We start from the raw sequence: 17,000 nt of genomic DNA on the forward strand, positions 1-17,000 counted from the left end.
TGTCCCAGACGGTAAGACGGTGTCCAAAATTACTGCCCTGTCTCTTTCTGAACAGATTTTGATGCATCTTTTATCCAACAGCATTAATAGAGCAGCCACAATCCGATACTGACACAATGGGAGACCTTACGCCATGGCAGCTCCATGCCCTGGTGCTGACCGAAAGAGTCAACTCCTGTGCCTCGATAGTATGCATCCTTTTTGTTATGGTGACCTATCTTTGTGCACCGGGATTCGATAAACCAATCAATAGATTGATCTTCTTCGCCAGTTTTGGCAACTTGGGTTCAAACGTTGCAGCCATTATATCAGAAGCCGGTCCCGATTCAGGGAACGATACGCCTCTCTGTCAGTTCCAAGCATTTTTGGTTCAGATGTTCCTTGGTGTTGACTGCTACTGGGCGCTTTTCATGGCCATCAATGTCTACCTGATTTTCTTCCGCGACTATACGGTTGAGCGACTTCGATCACTGGACATCTTTTACCTTCTTCTCAGTTATGGCTTGTCATTTATCCCTGCCCTGACCTTCATCTTCATTAATACACCGAGTCGGGGACGCATGTATGGTGGGGCTATTATTTGGTGCTGGATTACCACCGAATGGGACTTTATGCGTGTGGTCTTCCTTTACGGTATTGTCTGGTAAGTGCTACCTGTCTGTCCTACGAGGGATTGTTGTGCTGAAGCAAAATAGGGTCGCCATCGCGCTTGCCTTTATTATTTACGGAATGACGATCAAAGTTATCTATGATCAGCGAGAACATCTTGACGGGTACCTGAATCCCCTCAACGAAAACCCGTTCGCCAACGTCACGACGGAAGTCAAGATTACACACGAAGAGCGCCCGATTGTGGACGATGCCGGTCCTCAGGGAATTTCGGACACTGTTGCCGCCGAACAAGACGTGTATGCTGTGCAGGTAGAGGCGGAGCCAGCGAGGCCTGAAAACGTCCACCACATCCCTGAAGCGCTGCGATTACGCGAAATCACTCGGCAGGCAGCCGAACGTGCGCAAAACCAGGAAGCATGGATTTACGCTCGTGTTGCCTTCCTATTCTTCCTGGTCCTTCTCATCACTTGGGTAAGTAACGCCTGTCTTTGAACGAGGGAAGCTCAGTGTATTAACTTTCCTCTGAAGGTGCCAACCAGCGTCAACCGTGTCTATGCCCTGGTTCTACCCAACTCTTTCAATTTTCCATTGAATTATGTTGCTTCGTTTGTCTTCCCTTTGCAGGCCTTTTGGAACGGGATTGTGTATATTATCACATCTCAATCAGCAGTTCGGAGACTGTCCCGCAACTTATTCATTGAGCCATTTCGTTCTTCCACCCGGCAGTCGGCACGACATGGCGGAAAGCATGACAACCGCAACATATACCCAACGCGTGGGAAGCAACGTCTAAGGAGCTTTTCTAGCTGCAGTGACCAGGGGCAGGATGACTTAGAGCTACGCAACGTTTCAAAACATTGATATGCGTGTGAGGGACACGTGTATTGGGCAATGAAAAAGTGGCGTTGCTCAGCAAAGATGGGCTGTTTGATTTATTTCTCTCCATGTCAGCTTTGAGTGCTGTATTGTTTCAAACTGTTAATATTATTCTCTTGACTAAAGCACATGTGAATCGCTGGAAAGCCATTTTGAGTCCCAATCGTGGGGATTTATTCGGCAATATCTATCTGCTGGCCTTCGTAAGGATGTTGAGCTGTATAATGATGTTTAATGATGCCACTCTTCGACAGTATTAATCCCAATTAAGTTATATATCAGTTGAGCCTGCCCTTTCGCGAAGAACATATGCTTGCCGGAATGTTCGGCACAAGGATTTATATCAAGCTGCTGTATCTGTAAGAAACGCTAATAGGACCTAATTCTTTCATCCCATTCCCCTGCATATTGATACACTTGACTCCAGCCTTTCACGACCAACCCCCGGACCCTCCTTGGTAGTAGGCGTAGATTAGCTGGAGACTGAACACTTTGAAGTGAAGTCTTGTCGACCAGAGTAAACTCATGATGACTTTCTTGCCCGGCCATGTAAAAGGGACTTTGTAACTTAGTAATTGATAGCCACGTTTGCGCAGACTCGTTTGCAACGAAGACCTCACTAGCCTGTGATTTCGACAGTGAATGTCAGATCCTATCCACTCAAGTACTGCCGATGACAAGAGTGAAATTGGGCCATGTTTAATGCCGGTATCCTTACTCGGTCGTTGACTAGCGCCAAGGAAAGTTTTTCAAAGACATGATCATTCTAGCTAGAAAAGTATCTCGGTAGAGGTGGTATATGTGATTGAATAGTACGAACGATGAATAACTTCTAACACAGAGAGAAAGAAAGCCCCAGCATCGACAAGATCTATGAAGCAGCGGTCGCCGTCGCATTCCCGTTGACACTTTCTAGATGTTCCACCTTCAAGGTTTTGCTCTCGCCTTCGGTGGTGTTTTCTGCGCCAGCCTCTCCGTTGGCCTCCCCATTGACCCCTTTGGCGTCTCCATTGGGGTAGAAGTCAACCTTTCCACCCTCTTGGATGACTCCCTCACGGTCCAAGCAGAAGCGAGCTCGAGTGTAGGGATCCAACTTCCAGTGGTTGACGCGTAGCCGCTCCGCTAGGAAAGCTCTCTGGCTCGCAGCCTTCTTAACCTCGTCCGCATTCTTGGATTTGGCGGCCTCCGCCCATGCGGAAGTTGCAGCAAGGAACTCTTCTCCAATTTGTCGCCGTTCGGACTTCAGAGCATCACGAGTGGTAGTATCTTTCATCTTGTCATTTTCCTCCGGACTGGGCTCGATGTATTTGTATTCCCAATCTTCGTCGCCACCAACTTCCTTGACAATCTGGTCTCGTTCAATGTGCTTGGTCAAATCGTTCACATTGTTCGTGAAATCGACCTTAGCCGCGATGTCGGGATCCATCCATCCTCGAATAATTTTCCAGATACCTTGAAATTTCCCAAGTCATTAGGCATATTCATATGGTTAAGGGTAACTCCAGATACTTACCTGAGAAGATCCACGGTGCGTTGTGGATGAGCATGATTCCCAGAGATTCAGGGTAGTTGGCCTCAAAGCACTTCAGAATGAATTTCACCGGTGGGTATTCCTAGACACAAGCCATGAGTCAGAACAGTTCATTTGCAACCCCGTCTCAGGTCAAGAACATACCATGTTCCCCAAGCCGAATCCAGTCATGTCGAAGAGAACGCACTGTTCCAGTGTCAGCGATTTCTATAGGAAGGATGATCTCGCTCGATGAACGGTACTTACCGCAGTCTCGACCGGAGGGGATAGTGTCAGTCGCACGGACTCGATGACATGGACAATATAACGCTCAAGGGCTTCCTCGGACTGCGCACCGGGCTTGTGCAGACGAACTCTGATCACAACGATTGGTCGGCCGAGTTTATCGGTACCATGCACATAGGCCTTGCCCATACGCATCTGGGAAAGAAAGTCGGTACCCGCCTTCTTCTCGCTGGGATTGGACGTGTTTTGCGTCTGCTTGAGAGCGTGCAGTTCACCCTTGGCCATCACATCATCGTCGACGTGCGCCTCCTTGACGCGCCACACAGTTGCATCCATCATCATGGCAAATGACTTGGGAATGTCCCATTTACGAGCTCGAAGGAATCGGAGGAGCATCGAATCTGGATGGTCATGCTTGAGTGTATCAAGCACCCCCTGGCGCAGCTCTGCGGGCGTGATCGCTGAGAGGGCTTTTTGGATGGCCTTGGATTCAGAGTTCTGGATGCCAAACTCCTTCAGAGTCGCCAGGACCCGTTGCTGGTATGCGGTCTGGGCAGCCGGGCTCTGCTTCTCCGAGAGGTTGCTTTGGGTGCGACTGAGCAGCGAGAGCCGCCGCTGCGGAGGCTCAGTCGGGCTGGCGGTGCCCTCTGCGCCGGCGGCGGGGGCATTGTCGCCCGTGGTGGACTCGGCGGCCGTGAGTACAACCCTCCAGAGCTGCTGCAGCTTTGTTTCTTGGTCCTGCGACAAATTGCCCAGGAATCCTGGGCGTGGTCCGTCGGCAGCCATTGTGGAATTTTGAGAGTCGAAGAGAATGAAAGTATGTGTGGGGAAGACAGTCCTGCAGACAATTCAGAGGGGCGACGGCCAGCGTCGTTTGGCGCGCTGTTGCTATATAAGTGCCCCTGGTGATCGCCGTGACCAGCACATGAAATTCCCCCCACGACGCCCCGGACTTTCTGCCTCGGTCGAGGAAAAATGTTGGGGAACTGGGCCCAAGCGCGTCTGGGGCTATTGCAGCGAAGATCAATTACAATTATTGAGGGATGTCTACTGGTCCTCCCCGGATTCCACTCCGCTCAAGAACCTCGGTCGCGTGGGTTTCCCTCTCCAAAGAATCATACATGTGGACTTCGCGCTCCACCCTGCCCACCCTATCACGTCATTTGGTGGGATGTTCCCAAAAGTCCGAATCATGGTCCCGCGATAGTCAACTGGTTCATTCAATCATCCTTTAACCGGTAACTAACTCATCCTGCGCTCGGTCCCTCTCGTCGGTCACCGCAAAGCCGCATGTCGGGCAGATCCTCTCTGTGGCCCATGACGTGCGCTGTCATCAGTGCCCATGCCGAGGGCAGATGAATGGGGCCCGGTGCCGCCACGGACGTAGACCGATGGGACTCGGACCACGCCGATCGTCATTGCCTCTCGCCCCCGACCAGGGGATGTAGATAACGGTTGACCGCTCAGTTGGTTCAACCCTAAGCCACAGCGCATTCGCTTGAGACTCGTCGACTAGTGCTCCGGGACCTACCGGGACACGAGATGCACCTCAGGGGTACAGAACCGAGTTCGATGTGGTGGAGCCCGAGGCCCCACCGGTGCCCATTTTTGCGGGCAAAATCACAAGCAGCTCGGTCAATGGTCCTCATGGTAGATGTGAAGACAAGAAACAAGTATCTTCTCCTCCAATCCCGGGCAGCCACTCAACCATATCACGCACATGCAGCACATCTAGCCCCCCTAAAAGGCCTGAAACCAAATCGAGAAATCCAACTTGGCTAGCCCAACGATTGCGCCACTGGGCCACCCAGATTGACTTCGTAACTGCAGCAGTTCGGTGAGCTGGAAAGATAATGAAGATATCACCACCTCAAAGTAGACAATTGCAACCATCGAACTGACTTTGATTCTATCCGTGATCGCACTGGACCAACCAGGCTTTGACGGCTAATATGGCTAGCTCCATTTCGACAGTTCAAGTTCAAGCTCACCATGAATAACGATGGGTCTACTAGTGGGTCTCTTGCGCTACTTAGTGTCAGTCTTTCTCGGCTATAGTGACTGTGTTGACATGAGCGTCTGATAAGACAATATAATGGAAGTTTTCAAACGCTATCGGTCTTATAATCCGGATCTTCAGGCAGGTCTACCCCCCAGAATTTTTGCATGCGCTCCCGAAACAACTCATAACACGCCCCCATTCGCAAAATCTTCATCTGACCGAAATCCATATTGATCGACGCCCTTCCGCCATATATATGATAGCGCTGAAGACCGTAGTCTACAATCAAATCCACCGACTCCTTGATCTCCTCTTCAATATCCTCGACGCGAAACTTTTGTCCGCTACCAGTCATGTTGGCGCTAGAGCCCACCATGAGCCGGCCTGCGTTATAGTTGAGCCGGCAGACTTCTCTCAGAAGCGATCCACCACCAACAAACATAGCAATGGTGCCGTTTTTCGTAACCTTGGCAAGGGTCTCTGGCGATAGCATCTGTAGCAGATGATGTCGTTCTTGATATGGCGCAACGATTCCCAGCCCCATGTCCAGCTCTTGGATTAGCACTCGTGTCATTTCGAAGCGCCGCTCATCTAGCATGTGAAGTTCGCGATGCAATTCGTAGGACCCGATTAAACCCTGTGCATGTCCTGGTTTACGTCGCTTTGCAGCAAATGCTCTCTCGATGGCTTCCGGAGAAGATGCCATCAATCCGTAGCCCACTTCAGTGGGTATAATAACGACCCCGCCCGACTGGAGAACCTGGAAAATACGCAACGCGTCCCTTTGGACGTTTGGGAGATCTCCAGGGATGGGAATTGTTTTGGCTTCGAGCTTTTCCATGCTAGTCATTAATTTGAGCTAATTCAAAACTCTGCGTATAAAATTGAGGTCCCAGGTCGCGTCCGTGCAGGCTGGAAGAAGAAAAGTTTTGCTTGGTGTTTGGGGTGGACTCCGGAGCCTACGCGAGACATCGCCCCCAAATTTATAACCAGCAAGTGATTGGGCAACAACCTCTCGGGTTCGTGAATTGGTTATCTTTCCTTGTCTGGAGTTGTAACTATGGATAGCAAGCACTAAGACCGAGGACAAAGCTGCTTGTAATAGACTGATTATAATAGAGGATATCAAATCACAGCACAGGTTTCTCAATTGAATTAGAAAGAAATCGAGAACCATTTCCTTATCCCTGCGAGCTTTTCCTCTTTTGTTTGAAATGAATCCACCACTCTTGTTCTCCCACCCATATTCACCTTCACGACATTGTCCACCATCATCAATTTTCCGACCACATAAATCTCATCATCTGCATTCGCATTCTCTGCAGAGGAGCTGTCGCCAAAAGGAACCTCATCGATCTCTTTGTTTCGTATGAATTTCACAACCACGTTACCTTTCTCTATAGCCTCCCAGCTCGTAAACCGATTGATAACTTCGAAGTCATCTAGGAAGAATTCTAGTTCTGCAAAACAGTAGAACGCGTTCCATGGTTTATCATGTGCATTTCGATACTGATAAATCCACACCTTCTGCTCTGCTCGAGATTGCTTGGAGATGTTGTCATGGACAAGGCGAACCTCTTGGTTGCCCAGGTTCCTAGTGATTTGTCCGGATACTAGTGGTAGCGGACTGACTGGGCCGTCTCCACCAAAAGCAGCATCGACGTGGTATTCCGAGCCAGAAGGAAGACGAACAATGTTGACAATGTGTGTCCTGTGATTGATTATGATCAACCCAAAAAGAACTCATAAGGGAGAACATTCATCCTACCATCCTCTGTACTCTCCTTGGGGTATGCCATCAATACGTTGCCTGTTTCGAACACCAGTCATATAGACATCGAACCCTAGGCCTCGCAGCACGTGGTTGAAAAATATGCTGACTTCAAGGCAGTAGCCTCCTCTTTTCGTTGGACTTGCATTCTCTAGTCCCATCACTTTTTCAAAAATCGAAGTCGGGTTGATGTCCACTATTTGCGTCCCGGAATAATGTAGTGTGAGATTTTCATACGGAAAACGAGTGATCTGGCACCGGAAAAGCGTTTTCAAGGCAGCAGCTGTCTTTGGAAAAGACTGTGGATTTTGCTGGTAAGCGTCATACTGTGATGGCAGGGACAGATATTCCAAGTATCTCGACAATTGTGACGATGTGTACACAGAACACATCTCGAAACCACTCGAAAGGAGCGATATTCCGACCAGGTACCAAAGGACTTTATGGTTATTTATGTTAGTTAGTTTTCGATCACAAGAATTGCATTTCTTCAGTTGCTCCTGAGATGACTCATCCTGTTGGTCGCAGTGATAGGGCGGGGCAACTTGCCATGATTAGTGTACATGAACCCATCAGCTCACACATACCAGACAGACAGTCAACGCCGGTAAAATGATCAAGAAGGCAACACGCTCTAGTGTCCCCTGACCTTCTGGAGGTAAAACACGTTTCCATCTTCCGGCGTTGCAATATGTTGGGCATCTTCGCCCCATCCTGAAACCTGAACCCAAACCCCGTCATCTGGGTTGTCGAGCGTTTCAACACCCTTTGCCTCATTGTCGTTATCCAATGCTTGTCTTGTCTTCTTCCAAACATCCCAACCACCTGGACATCTGCTATTCTTCCAATCTGAGGGTGATTTCCCACATGTTACGACTAGCTTGTCATTGAGGGGTAGCGTTCTGACATCAATGTCCAACTGTTTGAGCCAAACATGATGGACATGCTCAAAGAGCCGAGAGAGGTACTTTTCAGCGTAAACCTTGTCCGCCTCGGCGTTCAGCTCCTCTGACGGATACCCAGTAATCATCAGGAGTTGGGTTGGGTCATTGACATCTTGATACAATGCATGCATCTGTTGTGAGACAGGGTCCGGATTTGTATAGGATGAGCATAATTCAAGGATCTCGGAGAGGACTTGAGTAAAATCAGGCGTATTTGTACTTTTACCATCCTTCAGAGTGCTGTGCCAGAATTTCGTGATGGGAGGCATACTTGCACAAGAGCAAGGTAGGGCCTTTTGAGATATTTTGTCTGTTCGGGGTGGAATAGTGAGCAAATATATTCTTAAGGAAACCCAAGCCTATTTAAATCATGAGCGCTAGTGACCTACGTCAGCCTGCAAGGATAAACTTCCACGTAATATGTGGGGTCCACATGATGGCCAGCGAGCGTTGCCCGCTCCCAGCCATCACCACGTACATACTGTATGTAACTATGCGCCCAACCTGCTTGATATACCAACAAACAATGTATAGACCATATCTTGCTATGATGTGTAGCTCGATACAGTATAGTTACCTAGGATTTAGAATTAGAACCATCAAAATTTAGATCCTAAGGAAGGTTTACTTGCTCCTCCGAGAGCCCGAACCGGTTGAAGAGACAAAAATATTCCCAGATCATTCTTGTAACGTTTATGAATAATTCTCATGATGTGATACACCCGATGTTTGGAGTCCAGAATACCTCTACGACGGGCGTTCCGCTGGCTGGTCTGCTGGATACCTTGTATACACGGTAAAACGGATTTATCAGCATTGACACCGGTAGAAAACTTACCCACTCATATCAAGCTAATGCTCTAGCTATCCTTATTAGAGTTAATCCCTACATACCAAATTATATGTTTTATGCGGAGTAAAGACTAAACAAGACCGGGAGAGAGAAAGCATGTTTGACATCAAGTACCCCCAATCTGGAAAGAGAGCCAACTCGCAAATAAGAAAAGCCGGTTTAGAGAATGACCAACTGGAATGATTTAAGACATATTGATACAATTCTAGAGAATTCAGGAAATTGGGAATTGTAGTGATTATAGGGTATGTTATTTTCCATCATGCTTGAATATTTAGAGTCTATCAATCTAGTAAAGCTTTTTGAGGAATAAAAGGAACTTATTATAATCTTTCGCGAACTGGCAGCTCTTGATGCGTTACTTTTCCAACGCTTCAAGGCTAATTTGTTGTATGGCCTTGCTGTAGCGAGATGGATAGTTGTACTAACTGTCCTAAGCAGCGGTTTCGAGCCAGATCATTGACCCTCGGCCTATTTTGAAAAGGATAACTGATTGCGATGAAACTGCAGCAGAGTTTGCTCTTGAGCTCGGAAAATAAATGGTGACTAACTCTTCGGCAGTGAAGCGGTCCTCTCGGCTAACTTCCCCGATGATGAAATTAGCTCAGAGATGGCGACATTGTTAGCGTATCTCGCTTCTATCTCAGGCTTTCCAACCGCAAGCAAACGCCCATTCCAGCTTTAAATGCGGGATTTATTCAGATTAATCTTCCGTCAAAAGGAGCGCTAGGCTCATCAATCGGCCATTCAAAATATGGCTAAATGCAATATAGGCGAGCACGTCATCTACGCTATACTTGACAATTGGAAAAGAGTATATCACTATTCTATGAGAGGAGGATACATGATAAATAGCTGGATTCGCCTAACAATAATGAAGTACATTTGTGACAATTCTCATTCTTCCTCTCGACATGCGTCTTTTGATTTGCGCCCTAGCCATTGGATGGCTTAATATGCCATCCTTGTCTCAAGCTCGAACTATCAGCACAAGAAAAAGCGAATCTAATCTTTGCGCTGTGAATGGACGGCAGATCGTCCACAATGAGAGCAGTATCTGGCCTTGGCAGACTTATCGGTCATCCAACATCACGCCGCCGTACCTCCAGATCAATCGCAGCAGTGAAGAACTAGCACCTGGCCTGCTCTTCATTGGCCAGGAGAATGATGGTACTCAGGCTGGTGTCAAGCAGGTAGCTCCCTTCATACTGACCGACGAGAGTGAGCTAGTGTGGGGTGGCCCGGACGGCGACTCGTCCAACTTCCGGCAGCAATTTTGGGGGGGGAAAATCTGTTATCACTTTCTGGGTTGGCACAGGGAAAGCTGCATATGGCGCCGATGCTGGCCGGGGCTGGGGCGAGGTGCAGATTTACGATGAGAGCTATCGCCAGATCAAATCGGTATGCTTGCAGCTTAATTTGACATTGCCGGAAGGAACAACAACCAACTGTGATGCCGACGTCCACGAGTCATTTATTACGGACGATAACACTATTCTATTGACAGCATATAATGTCAGTCGAGCCGATTTGTCCTCGTTGGGAGGCCCAAGCGACGGATGGGTATACGACTCGATTGCAGTCGAGGTTGACTTGGAAACAAATGAAACGGTATTCATCTGGAGCCCCCTGGCGCATCTCTCTGTGAATGCGACGCGTGTGCCGTATACCGGCTCCAACTCGACTTCGCCCTTTGATTGGTTTCATATGAACTCAATCCAGAAGTACGGAGATTACTATCTCATTAATTCGCGACATCTGTGGCGAACATATCTGGTGAATCGTAAGGGGGACATTATATGGTATATCGATGGCCATAATGGCGGGGACTTTGGGAGTCTGCCTGAAAACGGCCAATTCGTAAGGCATCTAAAATCCTCTTGCCTTGGTATCTTCTTTCTCACCCTTTCACAGTCATGGCAACATATGGCACGGATCCACAATATTTCTTCCACCCAGGCCTTACTGAGCTACTTTGCCAATGATCTTGACACAGCTAATGGCACTGTCCCCTCCAAAGGCCTGACCTTACGCTTGACACTCCCACCGAGTCCTGTCAACCCGCCCGAGGTCATCACAGACTTTTGGGATAGCGAAAACCCAGTCTCGTCGGCTGCTGAGGGGGCGTTCTTTCCGCTTGCGAACGGAAACACCATCATGGGATACGGCGACCAGCCTTATATCAAAGAATACGGACCTTCAGGAAAACTGCTTTGGTCAGCGCAGTTTGCTGATTACAATCTCGGGCAGAGCTACCGGGCATACAAGCAGGATTGGCATGCAACGCCAAGCACCCGGCCCAGTTTGGTGGTTACAAGTATCTCTGCGGAAGATGACCTCAGTGATTGTGCTGGTCCATCGTCTAAGCTGCGTGGGTATGTGAGTTGGAATGGGGCGACCGATGTCACTCTGTACGAAGTATATGCAGGGGCAGACAGCAAGAGCCTTCAATCTCTAGGGAAAGTTGAAAAGAAAGGGTTTGAGACGAAGTTCTCGTTGCCTGTCGGATCACATGTGGTTCAGGTGGCTGCGGTTAAAAATGGTGAGGCGAAAAGGTCAGAGGTCTTTTATGTATGAGGCGATTTCTATATAACTTACAAGGAATGAGCGGGGAAAAGACTAGTTTCTTAAAAAGAAATGTTCTATTGTCTTGAAAAGGCATGGCCAGTGTTTCTCTTGACAATAACTAAAACAAGCTCTCCTTGATTTGAGTGAGATTTCGGTCCAGATCTAATGACGTAGTAGAATCATGAGAATCATAGGCAGCCAGCCACCAATTTAGGTAATATTACACGATCCTATGCATGTAATATGCATCATGCAGTCGAGCTATGCAGTAATTCACTATTTAGTGGGATCTGCGCTCGCTTAGAACAACAAGGAACTACATATTATGTATTTAGTTCAGATCTCTGTAATCCTGCGGGGTATTTAGTCTTTCTCGTGACCTCGCTAAAGGTGACATAACGCAGACAAAAGCTTTTGATTTGGTGATTGATCCTACCTTGATCCTGCGGGGTAGTTAGCTCCCGATCCTGCTTTGCTGAAGTATACCTCCGTAAATACAGGGGGTTCACAAAACATTATAAGAGACTAGGGAACACCTACACGAGAACTCCCTTTTAAGTCATATAAGACGTGATGTGGAGAATTCTTTTGTCAGCTATTGCTGCAATTTCTTTCCTCTCTTCCAGGAGCAATGCTAGTATCCTTGTTCCTTCGAAGGATCCCTGGTATATCCAGCCAAATAATATCAGCGAATACGCGCCAGGAGAGGTGATCCGATCTCGCCAAGTATCTCCTCAACTAGAACCGTTCATATCCTTCCCAGTGAATGTTTCCGTCAAGGCAGTCTATCAGTATCTATTCCGGACTACAGACAGCTTGGGTGATGCGGTGGGCTCGGCGGTTACTTTGTTAGAGCCGTACAACTCAGATCCGTCCAAGCTGCTTGGATACCAGGCATTCTATGACTCCGCCTCGGTTGACTGTAGCCCGTCCTATACCCTGCGGGCTAAAAAACAAGATTTGGGCTTTACGGTGACTGGTCTGAATGTCTCTGAAGACATTCCGTTTGTTAGTACCGTGCTAGTCATCTATCAAGTATTCCAGAGGCTAACAGTTCATCAGATTGGCGCGGCCCTCAATCTGGGCTGGTGGGTGTTCACTACAGACTATGAAGGCCTCGAAGCAGAATTTACTGCTGGACTTCAGTCCGGTCATGCCGTCTTAGACTCTGTCCGGGCAGTCCTTAACGAAGGGCCCCAAGTTGGTCTGTCTGAAAACCCGGCCTACGCATTGTGGGGTTATTCAGGTGGCTCCCTGGCCTCTACATGGGCTGCCGAGCTCCAACCAGCATATGCACCTGAACTTAATTTTGCTGGAGTTGCTGTGGGTGGGCTGACCCCGAATATCAGCTCAGTATTGCAGACAATCAACAACGGTTCAGACGCAGGGCTTGCCTTCTCCGGCATTGTTGGACAGTCAAGGGCATACCCAAACCTCACTGAATGGCTCGAGGCCAATCTAGTGCCCTCAAAAACAGCGTTCTTTTACGAGGTCGCTAGTGATTGTCTCTCGGCAGCAAGCTCTGCAGCCTCAGGACAAGACTTATATACTTATTTCAAAGATGGTGAGGCATCTTTCTATCAGGACGTCCCTCAGTCCATCTTCAAGTGGTCAGGACAAATGGGCGTCCATGGGACACCGACCGCACCGATGTTCTTTTACAAGGCGGTTGGTGATGAAATTAGCCCAGTTGCGGACACGGATGCCTTGGTAAAGAAATACTGTGCTGAGGGTGCCACTATTGAATACCATCGAGATCTGGTCGGGAACCATGAGTCAGAGGCTATTTCGGGATCAGCAAGTGCCTTAGAATGGCTCGCTGAGAGGCTGAATGGGGAAGAAGTTGGCAGCGGCTGCAGTACAAAGGATGTGATTCTTTCCTCTTTGGACTTGGGAACGGTGGTGGTGTTAGGCGAGGAGCTATTTACCATTCTGGAAACCATTCTAGGCGGGATGTTATAATGACAATAGGGATCACAATTACCACCCTTTTCACTGCATTATTGAGATAGATGCCAACATACCTAATGTCTTACTCGCGGCTCGGCCTATGAAACCAAATTTGGAGTAGTAGCCAGGTAAACAAATAAGCTGGGTAAACATCATTTTTAATTAACTTTGCGACACGTCTTACGATCTAAAGAGACAACTATTGAAGTAGCTTTCCTCACAATTGATCAATACAAGTCCTTCCCCTATGAGTCTGCCGAATTTTAGCCGAAAGATCATAGCAAGGTTATGGTCCGAAATAGCGATCGCCCTTTATCTAGTGTCGGCCCCTTTTTAGCGTCCGATGTCCGCTTGTCGATCCCTGCTAATGGAAGCATCGGAGTACCGGCGGTGATGGATAATCATTTATTATCGAGTAACGTTAACTGTTAATTATTGAGTTGATTATTAAAACTTGGCTTTGTTTGCGCCAACAGCGTCAAAACAATAATTCTTCATTAAATAGTTAAAACCACATACACATTACGGGAGAGTCGATTACAGCTGCCTATTATGGCAGTGGCTAGTCGAAGTTCCTCTATTTCCACTACTAGCGGCTGCTGCTTGGGCACCTCACCGATCGTCTGTCAGAAAATAGAGTAAACGGGTTACGAACCGGCGATTTGGATAACATCTCGTACCTGACAGCACAGGTGAAGCCTAACTAGTATAATGGAGCTATAGAATACATGCAGCCCTTTTCTGGTGCTAGGTATAAAGCGGAAGTGAGTTTTCGAAAGGTAGCTGAAGAGGCGTACTAGGAATAGCATTCCCCTAGTTGATTTCCCTAATGTTATTCGCATTTAAAGCTTGAGATTACTGTATATAACAGAGCTTTCTTACTCGACCTACCGTTGGAATGATGTGTACTGTCTTAATTCAAAATAGGGCAATATCAAGTTCGATTGACGAAATATAAAGGATGCAGGGCGATTTTTAATACAACTTGAGTAGGATAAACGATGCACTTCTGCCAACATCTCTCAATCTAAATTTCTTTATTTCAGTAAGCTCTCTCCTTGGTTCCCATCGCGCAGAATCGAACTTGCTTTCCAAGCATCACTAAAAGGATAGCTTGTATAACCGTCTGGGCTTTTCACTTTATAAAAAGTTTCACGCTGGTATTTCGTCAAGGAGATGTTGTTGGCCAGTCTAAATGGTAGGTCTGGGTTGGAGATAAAGTATCTCCCGAATGCGAACGCAACAGATTCATCTCGTAAGCATGTATCCAAAGATTCGCTCGCCTTCTTGAAAGAATAGCCTCCAGCTAAGATGATCGGGCTAGACTTTGCCCAAGTTTCGAGTGCGAAATCGAGACTTTCGTGCTCACTCGCTTCTTTGTCTGCATTTCCAGATACTCTCGGCTCAATAAGGTGCAGATAAGCGAGATTGAAATCCTTGAGCCGGCTTATAAGGTCCGAGAATTGCGGAATTGGGTTTTTCATACGCATGCCTTGAAATTCGCTAAATGGCGAGAGACGTACTGCGGTTCGGTGTGCTCCAATTGCATCAACGACGGCTTTCACAATTTCGATACAGAAACGCGAACGATTTTCAATGCTGCCTCCCCACTTATCAGTCCGCTGATTGCAAGTATCTTGGATAAATTGATCAATCAAGTATCCGTTTGCAGCATGGACTTCAACTCCATCAAAGCCAGCTTCTATGGCATTTCTTGCCGCTTGGGCAAACGAGAAAATGCATTCCCAGATTTCCTCTGTCGTCATTGGCCGAGGAGTAGGATGTTCGTTACTGATGGGGATGTTGCTGCTGCTGACCATCTGCAATCCTGCCTTGTCCAGAGCTTGTTGTCGGGCCGCTCGTCCTACATGCCACAGCTGCATGAAGATGAACGAATCGTTCCTGTGCACCTCTTCTGTGACACGGCTCCATTGTCGAATTTGGGACTCAGTGTAGATTCCAGGGGCATTTTCGTCCCTTCCACGTGAGTTGATAGAAATAAAATTGGCTTCAGTGATAAGAAGTGTGCCTGGAACTCGTGATCGTTGAGCGTAGTAATCCACCATCATCTCTCCAGGGCTGTGGTCATCGTTCGCTCTTAGCCGAGTCATTGGCGCCATCACGACACGATGTTTCAATGCACATGGACCAATTTGTACAGCATCCATTAAACTTGGCATTTTTGTCGCGGATCGAAGGGCTTTTCGGTTGCCTATTTTCGGTTGTCTATCAAGGACCACGATTTTGTGGGTCATTCAAATAGAACTCACGGATAAACCTTCTGTGAAGCCTATACTGTTGGACCACCTCTAACGTGTCTTTAGTTCTCACAGACTCGACTTCTGTAAGCAGGAATGGTCAGATATTTGTATATGCGCAGGGTGATCTGTGCAAAATGTGACTCCCGAGAACGTATGGAGAAGAAATGACTGTGGAGGTGTAGGAGAAGGGTGAAAGAGCTTCCGATCGGAGGCTCAGTTTCCGTCTGTCATTACCGGGTTCACACTCTTATCATAGTGGCACATATACCAAGTGCTTTTTTTCTTAATCCAGTGGACTTTGAAGGGTAAAGCTTTCTATATACTGGTAATGGATCCAATATGGCCTATGATTTGAGCGATGCCGTTCTCCAGGGTATTGTTATTCTTGGCACTGAGCACCATATTTGCACCTCTAAACTCAGTTTCATTTAAGACAGTCACCCCAGACTCCTAAGATCTAAACCCACATCGCTAATATTTTGGATCATGACCTAACTCGGGTCGGTGAAACCCAAGAACGACTGCGAAGTAAGCGGAGGATCAGTCTCCGAACACCGCGACCCCGCATTCCCCGCTCTCCTTCAGATACATGCATAAATGCTGTGAGAACAGCAATAATTGATAGGTGGTTCTTCAAAGAGGGATGTCAGGGGGAGAATAGCAAAGTGTCCATCTTTGTTGTAATCTGATAAGGGCCGTGTAAATACGTAGTTCGGGATCCCTCACTACATAATGATTGAACCAATAAAATGTGTGTGAACTGGTGGGTTGTCTCACATTTGACTTTTGAATCCCCGACTTTCAAGCCACAGTTTTTGAATTCTGGCACAGCTGAAAGAAACTTATAGAGAACGGCTCCTGCCCTCAGAACCGGGTGCCTAACCGCTCCCTTTATTTGGCATTACTGCCAAAGCAATCATCCTTCCCGTTTTGTTTCCAAATCACCATTCACGATGCATTTACCAAGTGTAAGTTTAAAATAAATACAAAGCGGCTACAACAGCGGTTGATCAGGTAGGAACAGTGCCTTCTCGCAATATCGCTAGTCGCTATGGCGAGCCCAACGATGTCGTCTACTTTCAAATCTTTTGAATTTGAATATTACAAACCAGATGCCTGTAACTCTGATAGTTTATCTGCTGTTATTATAAGCAAAAGGCATCATTGTTACGACTTGGGCTCCCCTGCGAAATCATTTCATATTAGTGGACCAAGTTCAACGGAACAAATCCATAAGGGCTGTACTGTTTATGGTTATGCTGATGCTGGATGTCGAGGTAGTATCAATGTTGAAATACCGGGTCCAAGTAAGGCCGACAAGTGTTACACTGTGGGATCTAACATGGGTGCTCGAAACCCGGCTCGGAGTGTGATTTTGAGATGCTAGATGGCCGCGGGAGATGGTAG

At 47.5% G+C, this 17,000-nt stretch overlaps 7 protein-coding genes across 7 annotated transcripts; 3 read left to right on the forward strand and 4 right to left on the reverse strand.

Annotated features, from left to right (window-relative positions):
* Window positions 1-116: 116 nt before the first annotated feature.
* N7474_004560 (G protein coupled receptor family protein) lies at window positions 117-1,473 on the forward strand (the record flags this gene model as incomplete). The annotated part of the gene is made up of 3 exons (XM_057195975.1): window positions 117-643; window positions 696-1,083; window positions 1,141-1,473. The coding sequence occupies 3 exons, from the start codon at window positions 117-119 to the stop codon at window positions 1,471-1,473; spliced, it is 1,248 nt and encodes a 415-aa protein (XP_057053371.1).
* Window positions 1,474-2,359: 886 nt separating this feature from the next.
* N7474_004561 (CRAL-TRIO domain-containing protein) lies at window positions 2,360-4,030 on the reverse strand (the record flags this gene model as incomplete). The annotated part of the gene is made up of 4 exons (XM_057195976.1): window positions 2,360-2,940; window positions 3,002-3,101; window positions 3,164-3,205; window positions 3,266-4,030. The coding sequence occupies 4 exons, from the start codon at window positions 4,028-4,030 to the stop codon at window positions 2,360-2,362; spliced, it is 1,488 nt and encodes a 495-aa protein (XP_057053372.1).
* Window positions 4,031-5,349: 1,319 nt separating this feature from the next.
* On the reverse strand, window positions 5,350-6,087 carry N7474_004562 (uncharacterized protein; the record flags this gene model as incomplete). The annotated part of the gene is made up of 1 exon (XM_057195977.1): window positions 5,350-6,087. One exon carries the CDS (start codon window positions 6,085-6,087, stop codon window positions 5,350-5,352), a length of 738 nt encoding a protein of 245 aa, XP_057053373.1.
* A 1,564-nt stretch (window positions 6,088-7,651) lies between these two features.
* N7474_004563 (uncharacterized protein) lies at window positions 7,652-8,230 on the reverse strand (the record flags this gene model as incomplete). The annotated part of the gene is made up of 1 exon (XM_057195978.1): window positions 7,652-8,230. One exon carries the CDS (start codon window positions 8,228-8,230, stop codon window positions 7,652-7,654), a length of 579 nt encoding a protein of 192 aa, XP_057053374.1.
* A 1,498-nt stretch (window positions 8,231-9,728) lies between these two features.
* On the forward strand, window positions 9,729-11,391 carry N7474_004564 (arylsulfotransferase family protein; the record flags this gene model as incomplete). Its single annotated transcript, XM_057195979.1, has 2 exons — window positions 9,729-10,035; window positions 10,133-11,391. The coding sequence occupies 2 exons, from the start codon at window positions 9,729-9,731 to the stop codon at window positions 11,389-11,391; spliced, it is 1,566 nt and encodes a 521-aa protein (XP_057053375.1).
* A 564-nt stretch (window positions 11,392-11,955) lies between these two features.
* On the forward strand, window positions 11,956-13,344 carry N7474_004565 (uncharacterized protein; the record flags this gene model as incomplete). The annotated part of the gene is made up of 1 exon (XM_057195980.1): window positions 11,956-13,344. The coding sequence occupies one exon, from the start codon at window positions 11,956-11,958 to the stop codon at window positions 13,342-13,344; it is 1,389 nt and encodes a 462-aa protein (XP_057053376.1).
* A 1,025-nt stretch (window positions 13,345-14,369) lies between these two features.
* N7474_004566 (alkene reductase) lies at window positions 14,370-15,452 on the reverse strand (the record flags this gene model as incomplete). Its single annotated transcript, XM_057195981.1, has 1 exon — window positions 14,370-15,452. One exon carries the CDS (start codon window positions 15,450-15,452, stop codon window positions 14,370-14,372), a length of 1,083 nt encoding a protein of 360 aa, XP_057053377.1.
* Window positions 15,453-17,000: the final 1,548 nt, after the last annotated feature.

The sequence above is a fragment of the Penicillium riverlandense genome, assembly GCF_028828495.1.
Source record: "Penicillium riverlandense strain IBT 135883 chromosome Unknown utg000003l_segment0_segment0, whole genome shotgun sequence".
NCBI lineage: Eukaryota > Fungi > Ascomycota > Eurotiomycetes > Eurotiales > Aspergillaceae > Penicillium > Penicillium riverlandense.